The following is an 8,183-nucleotide window of genomic DNA, read 5'->3' on the forward strand; positions in this document are numbered from 1 at the left end:
TTCAAACCCGAGGTGTGGCATAAAAGTAACAAGGCATTGATAAAGGCCGAAGACTTAAAGGGCTCCTCGGATACCCGACGTGTGAGATCTTCAGATTTAGCTCGGCAATCCTCAAGATAGAAGATGGGAAGATTTGTTGAACCAGTTTTCAAGACCAACGACCGGAGATGAAGAACAGTTCGGAAGAATCGAGGAGCGTCCATAACTTGAAGACCGGTTCAGGGGGCTACTGACGGTGTCCTAGACTAGGGGGTACTCACCACGTCATGTCCCAATCTGTTAGATTGGGCCGAGGACCCCCATGGCCATATACTCATGGGTCAGTTCGGACAGCTGCCGCATACAAGGAAGATTCCACAAGACTTGACGATCAAGACAAGGACTCCTCCCCACCGGCGTATTCGACTAGGACTCTTGTTATCCTAGGCCTCTGGTGCATTATATAAACCGAGGCCAGGCTAGTCGATAGAAGATATATACAACAATCATACCATATGCTAGCTTCTAGGGTTTAGCCTCTACGATCTCGTGGTAAATCAACTCTTGTAATACTCATATCATCAAGATCAATCAAGCAGGAAGTAGGGTATTACCTCCATCGAGAGGGCCCGAACCTGGGTAAACATCGTGTCCCCCGCCTTCTGTTACCATCGATCCTAGACGCATAGTTCAGGACCCTCTACCCGAGATCCGCCGGTTTTGACACCGACAGTGTGCATCCAACTTGCTTGCTCACGAAGACCTAGGACATTTTGAGGAAGCCCATCATTGGAATATACAAGCACTACTAGAAATCTACATTTTACCCCATATACCCTAGGTGAAATGCAAAAAACCATAAGGGAAGACTTTACCTAGAGCTTGCCCTAGGTAAAGAACCCTAGGTGTAGTATAGTCAGGAAAGAACTCTTTCCCTAGGGTGCATGTGGCAAGCTCTAGGGAAACTCTCTTTACCTAGGGGCACAAACCCTAGGGAAAGACCATGGGGTCCATATGAATTGTGACACCCCACTACTTCCCCTACAATTCTTTCCCTACTAGATGTTTAAATAATACCATAGGGATACATATATTCATATATTTCATATACAAATACACATTCAAATTGAAATTCATGTCCAACATAATTTAAATAATTAGATTCTGTGCCATAATTAAAATTTATAAATTGCAGCCAAAATTCATCATACACATCATATTATCAACAAACACATACATCAGGCTCATGGTCAATTTAGCGCCAGAATTCAAAAAATAAACTATTGCAAAATTTGGCACGACTAGCACTGTTGGTCAGGTATCTACTACTACAAAAGAACTGTAACATGTTATCTATCATGCACTGCAGAAGATGCATGGTCTTCAAGTGTCAAGCCCTGCCCAAGCGGTTGGCTTCCTGAGATGTGTGACAAATTGAGTAAGGAAGTTCTAGATGCCATGAAAAGAAGCCGAACATCCCTTCAGCATCTGGGTCGGGTGCCACCAGAGTCAAAAGCTTGGAAGAAGCATCAAAGTGACATTATGGTCCTGAAATTAGTGATGACAAGCAGTTTAGCACTTAGTTGTAAGTAAAGGTATATTGGCAACAACAATTAGTAAGTGTAAGTAAAAGAAAATGGTGATTTGACTTCGAGGTAAAACCAAGAATTACAAGTCAAGGAGTCGACGAGTCGAGAGCCGAGGTTGAGACTCATAGAGTAATCGTGACTAGTCTAGACTACTGCTGGACTAGTCAACATGGTACTGTAGTACTCAACTTATAGTAATTAACTACTAATACCTAGTATGCAATGTAGTACATACTATATATTACTCCCTCCGTCCCATAATATAAGAGCATTTTTTACACTAGTGTGGTGTCAAAAACGCTCTTATATTTTGGGACAGAGGGAGTATACAATAAAAATTGAGCAGCAAGGGGCGTGGATCCAGGGAAGGAGCGGAACCAATAAGGAAGATAGAGCATTGTAATGCTCCTGGCCACCGCCAGCGGCAGTGGCGGGCAATGGGCAGTGGTGGCGGCCTAGCCCCAGGTGAGGCGACTCGTTGTGGAGCGAGCCTGGAAAGCTAGGGTTGCAATGTTTTTTTTCCTGCAGGCTGAGCTCTGCTCACTTATCCCTCGCAAATTGAGCCACCAGACTAGTCTAGACTAGTCGACGACTAGTCGCTCCATCGCTCGACTCAGCGAGCTAGTCTACATGAAGAAGCTAGTTGACAATTAGATTGAGACTATTAGACTAGTAATCATTGGGTAAAACCATGGAAGTTTCATATTGCCTATAGTTTAACTCAAATGACATGTTTTACTTTGTATTACAACCATTGATTACGAGTCGAGGGACTAGTCGAGACTAGTCGCTAGACTAGTCTATGAGTCGCATTCTGGGTGTCGACTAGAAATCTCGTGTAGACTAGTTCGCCGAGTCGAGGAGTCGAAGGACTAGTCGTAGACTAGACTAGACTAGTCGTGCACCTTGAGTCGTTCGACTCAATTTTTTTTTAGGGATTGGGAGGGGATAAGTGAGCCAGCCACCCTGCCCCTTTCCCTTCATTGCTTCTGCTCTCCATGGATCTGCACTCCTCTGCTCTGGCCCTCTCCCTCCACTGCTTCTGCTCTCCCTAGATCTGTCCCTACGGTCTCCCTCCCTCTGCTGCCTTCTGGCTACTGGATCCGCTCGTCCCTCAGGTTGCAGTAAGCAAGCAAGCATACTAGCAAAGTAATTTCTCCCTTCTCTTCTTCCCTTCTTCGATTCGATTTTTACCCCCTGCCCTCTTCCTTATTTCGTTTTGTTTGCTTCAGTTTCAAGATCCTTAGGTCTGAAGTGCAATGTCTACGCCGGAAATATCTCAAGTATTGTTTCAGCAGCTGCAGCTCAGGCCAATGAGCAATATGATCCATGGAAGGATCCTGCAAGAAGCCAACTAGGAGCAAGGCCCAACATGGAAATATGCTTACTGGCCTAATCTGCAGGACAAATTGGCGCTCCAATGCACTTCCTATAGTATATACTATTACATATTAATACTAGGTTTTGGTAATTGACTACTGCAGTTGTGAACTACAGTACCATGTCGACTAGTCCAGCAGTAGTCTAGACTAGTCACGATTAGTCTATGAGTCTCAACCTTCGAACGACTCATCGACTCGTCGACTCGTAAACGTTGATTACAACTACTTCGCACCATCATAAGTTCATAACAGGAAAACATATGTGACTGAGAGTATTCCTTGTGTAATACTATGTCAGGTAAGAGAGAAGAAAATCCCAGCGTTGAATGTAAATTAGAGCACCCAATAGAAACATAACAAATAAAGCTGAGCAAGAAAAAGACTGGTCTCACACCAAATAGTAACATGACCAGTTACCTTACAGCAGCCTCGTGTCTTTTTTTTCATATAATGTCGCAAAAGTTTTATAGCATTTGCATCACCTTCTTCTCTTACCTATACACCATGCATTTCGGTAATATTTACAATAGAAAAAATAACATGACGTACAACATATTAGCAACCCTCGGCTTTAAAGAAGTCATGTCACTTGTATTGCAACTGAATTAGAGAACGACCACATAGTATTGAGTGGCGCTCTCTTAAAAAATAAATAGGTACTGAGCAATAGAGAACAATCAGGCATAGTACATAGATACAAGGATTAAAAGCATCACAACGATGTCATTAGTATGCAGAGTAAATGTTTGCAGTCAGAATTTTATCAAAGTAGGCATGCGGCTATAAAATACCATTTGAGATTTTACATATTATGCACCCACCAGGAACAAAACAAACAACTCTATCGAACTAGGAGGAACTAGGTGTTGTACCAAGCAATAAATTAACTAAGAAATTGAAACAAGCAATTACAAAAAGCACAAAGGAGATATTGAAGGATAGGAACATCAGCACAAAGTAGGCTGGATGGTTTTTAGTGCTAGATAATTATGTTGTGCTGCAGAAGTAGTTTCCACTGACCTTTCTATATTTTCTCCTCTGTTCTTCAGAAAACTCTATTTTATTAACGCCTTTTATACCATCAACAGCACCCCCGTCTTCAGCTATCTCCTCCACCTATACAATAATAATTGAAACTTTAATGCAACTGCTCCATGGAGAAGACAAATAAAATAGGAAATTAGTATGATGGCAAACTTTACGGGAAATATCAGTATAATGGTAAATGCCATGGTGAGCCTGTTATTTAAGGCCAAATAGAAATTCTTATGATCCTTACACTTGTCTAGCTAACTCTAACAACAAAGTTTACAACTTGTATAGCTAGATGACTGGACTATTTTAAACTTAAACATCTGGACAATATGCCTGAAGATTACGGGTAGCTAGCTCTAAGAACAAACTTCAAACAGTTGGGCATGCTATGGCACAAGCTTCCAGGAGGACCAAGACTAGAATCTATTTACCTAACTATATATGCTGATCAGTACGAGTATATATGACAGTGAACATGAGCAGTAAACATATAAATGACACTACAGAAGTGTAGCAACTATGAACCAACACGTCGTAAGTAGCTACAGTTATCAGTTCTATGTGTACAGAAATATAAACAGCAAAGCCAACAATACAAGTTTGCATTACAAATAGCTAGCAAAAAGAGACTGGAAGACACTGTCAAACAGTAATGCATTCTATAATAACCAATAGATAGACTGCATGAATATATCCTACTTGATACATTTAAATGTCTACATTTTGACCAGAATTTAAATGGTTGATTGGCTCACTCGTATTCATGCATTTTCATATGTATGCACTTTTGTTGGATATATACCAGAACTTGAGGTGGTCTCATCACCGAAGATCCAGGACATGAGCACATTTCCAAAAGTATCTTAGTTAACTATATTACCATGGGCACAAATTCAGACTGCTCAATTTTACATGTATTGAGAAAGATAACATGCTGATAGCATCACGTTAATGCAGGTAAATCATGTGATATACTCTAACTAATAGTGGGCAACTTTGCAATATGAAATTCTCTTATCAACTACCGACTAACTATGTTCTGCCAAATCCACCAATGGCATACCACGTACCAGCTATAGGACCCAATCATCAACCAATGAACAGGTGAAGGACTGAAGGGGATCCTCTAAATAAACAACAGGGAGCGAAGAAAGAGGGCGACGTCTATCCATACCTTGAGGCTCTCTATGACCCCGGGATGACCTCGTGCTCGAGCTCGAGAACTCGCCCTCAGTGTTCTCCGGCGGTCACTATGGTCCACCGGCAGCGCAGCCACCAAGGGTGTCACGGTTTCCTCGACACTAGTGGTGCGATGCCATCGCACCGGTCGGCGTGGCCATGGAAACCCCACCCGTCGCAGCCATGGATCAACGCACGCCGCCATGGCTGGGCATGAAGATGCGGTATGGGCGGATCTGGCCGAGCGGGGAGGAGCAGAGGCCGTGCGATGGGGCGGATCGGGCCGGAGCATGGCCGGGCAGGGAGTGCCAAGGGCCGGGCGATGGGGCGCATCGAACCGGAGCGTGAGAGGATCAGGGGTCGTGCGGCGGGACGGAGTGGCAGGGAGCGGCGGGGCTGGGCGCGGCGCGGTGGCTGGAGGGGAAATCTTGGGGAGAGGAGGGGGATTTGTTTTACCCTGGCGGCGGAAGGCAAAACAGAGGAGAAACCTAACCTTGGTGAAATTTTTCCACCTCTTGCGCGCCCTTTCTCCCTTCCCTTTCCCACTGCCCAATGGGGCCCACCGTGTGGAACGAAATAAAAGGCGCGCTGCCGACAAAAATGGCGCAAGGAGACATCAGGTGGCAACAGTGGGGCACGGCTTCGTGGCTTTAGGGGAAGTTTGTTTCCAACTTATTTTTTTTCGCTAAAAATTCAACTTCCCCTTGGGTATACTGTTCATTGCTTTTCTTTCCTTAGTGCAGGCCAATGAGTTCTAGGTAAAGGACTTGACCTTAGGTAAAATGGTAGTTTCTAGTAGTGAAGCCAAGTTCTATAACGTAGAATTCTCACTAGTATATGAAAGTGACAATATAGGAGACTCTTTATCATGAAGATCATGGTGCTATTTTGAAGCACAAGTGTGGAAAAATGATAGTAACATTGTCCTTTCTCTCTTTTTCTCTCATTTTTCATTTTTTATATTTTTTTTTATTTGGGCATTTTCTCTTTTTTTATGGCCTCTTTTTTTTCTTTTCGTCCGGAGTCTCATCCCGACTTGTGGGGGAATCATAGTCTCCATCATCCTTTCCTCACATGGGACAATGCTCTAATGATGATCATCACAATTTTATTACTTACAACTCAATACTTAGAAAAAAATATGACTCTATGTGAATGCCTCCGGCGGTGTACCGGGATATGCAATGACTCATGAGTGACATGTATGAAAGAATTATGAAGGTGGATTTGCCACAAATACGATGTCAACTACATGATCATGCAAAGCAATATGACAATGATGAAGCATGTCATAATAAATGGAACGGTGGTAAGTTGCATGGCAATATATCTCGGAATGGCTATGAAAATGCCATGATAGGTAGGTATAGTGGTTGTTTTGAGGAAGGTATATGGTGGGTTTAAGGTACCGGCGAAAGTTGCGCGATACTAGAGAGGCTAGCAGCGGTGGAAGGGTGAGAGTGCGTATAATCCATGGACTCAACATTAATCATATAAAACTCACATACTTATTGCAAAAATCTATTAGTTATTGAAACGAAGTACTACACGCATGCTCCTAGGGTAATAGATTGGTAGGAAAAGACCATCGCTCGTCCCCGACCACCACTCATAAGGAAGACAATCAATAAATAAATCATGCTCCGACTTCATCACATAATGGTTCACCATACGTGCATGCTACGGAAATCACAAACTTTAGAACAAGCATTTCTCAAATTCACAACTACTCAACTAGCTTGACTCTAATATCACCATCTTCATATCTCAAAACAATCATCAAGTATCAAACTTCTCATAGTATTCAGTGCACTTTTAAGTTTTCATGTTGGATGCCTATCATATTAGGACTAATTTCACAATTAAAGCAAATTACCGTGTTGTTCAAGACTCTACAAATAATATAAGTGAAGCATAAGAGATCAATAATTTCTATAAAATAAAACCACCACCGTGCTCTAAAAGATATAAGTGAAGCACTAGAGCAAAAACTATATAGCTCAAAAGATATAAGTGAAGCATATAGAGTATTCTAACAAATTCCGAATCATGTGTGTCTCTCTCAAAAGGTGTGTATAACAAGGATGATTGTGGTAAGCTAAAAAGCAAAGAGTGAAATCATACAAGACGCTTGACGGTGTCCTGGACTAGGGGGTACTCATCACGTCGTCTCCCGATCAGTTGGATTGGGCCGAGGACCCCATGGCCGCATACTCATGGGCCAGTTCGGACGGCTGCCGCATATAAGGAAGATTCCACAAGACTTGGCGATCAAGACAAGGACTCCTCCCCACTGGCGTATTGGGCTAGGACTCTTGTTATCCTAGGCCGCTGGTGCATTATATAAACCGAGGCCAGGCTAGTCGATAGATATATACAACAATCATACCATAGGCTAGCTTCTAGGGTTAAGCCTCTACGATCTCGTGGTAGATCAACTCTTGTAACACTCATATCATCAATATCAATCAAGCAGGACGTAGGGTATTACCTCCATCAAGAGGGCCCGAACCTGGGTAACATCGTGTCCCCTGCCTCTTGTTACCATCGATCTTAGACGCACAGTTCAGGACCCCCTACCCAAGATCCGCCGGTTTTGACACCGACATTGGTGCTTTCATTGAAAGTTCCGCTGTGTGATCGGCAAAAGGATCGATGGCTTGTCTGCAGGTCAACTGCGATGCCGACATCTTCGTCCCCGACTCGACTGGTCACCTTGGCTCGACCAAGGACCGTACTCCATCTCCAATCGTCATGTTCGGACGAGGGTCTTCATCAACATCAATTCCGATCTCTATCAAGATCATGGAGGAATCATCCATGGAGCTCGGGGGCTCAACGTCAACATTGCCTTCGGGTGACCGTGTTGTTTTTCCGAACAGCAAACTTATATTCGCTGCCACCACCTCTTTGAGCATCGCTTTGACGATCCCCTTGGTGGAATTGTGTGGAATTAAATCTACAACAACCACGCAAAATTTCATCAAGTTTCGATGGAGGAATTTCTGACAATCTACGA

At 43.3% G+C, this 8,183-nt stretch overlaps 1 protein-coding gene across 2 annotated transcripts; it reads right to left on the minus strand.

Annotated features, from left to right (window-relative positions):
• Positions 1 to 1,151: 1,151 nt before the first annotated feature.
• LOC119278260 lies at positions 1,152 to 5,666 on the minus strand. Of its 2 annotated transcripts, XM_037559622.1 has the most exons (4): positions 5,160 to 5,666; positions 3,971 to 4,066; positions 3,368 to 3,445; positions 1,152 to 1,527 (listed from the first exon to the last, which is right to left on the minus strand). In XM_037559622.1, the coding sequence occupies exons 1-4, from the start codon at positions 5,454 to 5,456 to the stop codon at positions 1,489 to 1,491; spliced, it is 510 nt and encodes a 169-aa protein (XP_037415519.1). In that variant the 5' UTR covers positions 5,457 to 5,666; the 3' UTR covers positions 1,152 to 1,488. The 2 variants fall into 2 exon arrangements, with proteins under 2 accessions (XP_037415519.1, XP_037415521.1); XM_037559624.1 differs by lacking the exon at positions 3,368 to 3,445 and having other exon boundaries at positions 5,160 to 5,664.
• Between the last annotated feature and the right edge of the window lie 2,517 nt (positions 5,667 to 8,183).

The sequence above is a fragment of the Triticum dicoccoides genome, chromosome 1A (assembly GCF_002162155.2).
Source record: "Triticum dicoccoides isolate Atlit2015 ecotype Zavitan chromosome 1A, WEW_v2.0, whole genome shotgun sequence".
NCBI classification, from domain to species: Eukaryota; Viridiplantae; Streptophyta; class Magnoliopsida; order Poales; family Poaceae; genus Triticum; species Triticum dicoccoides.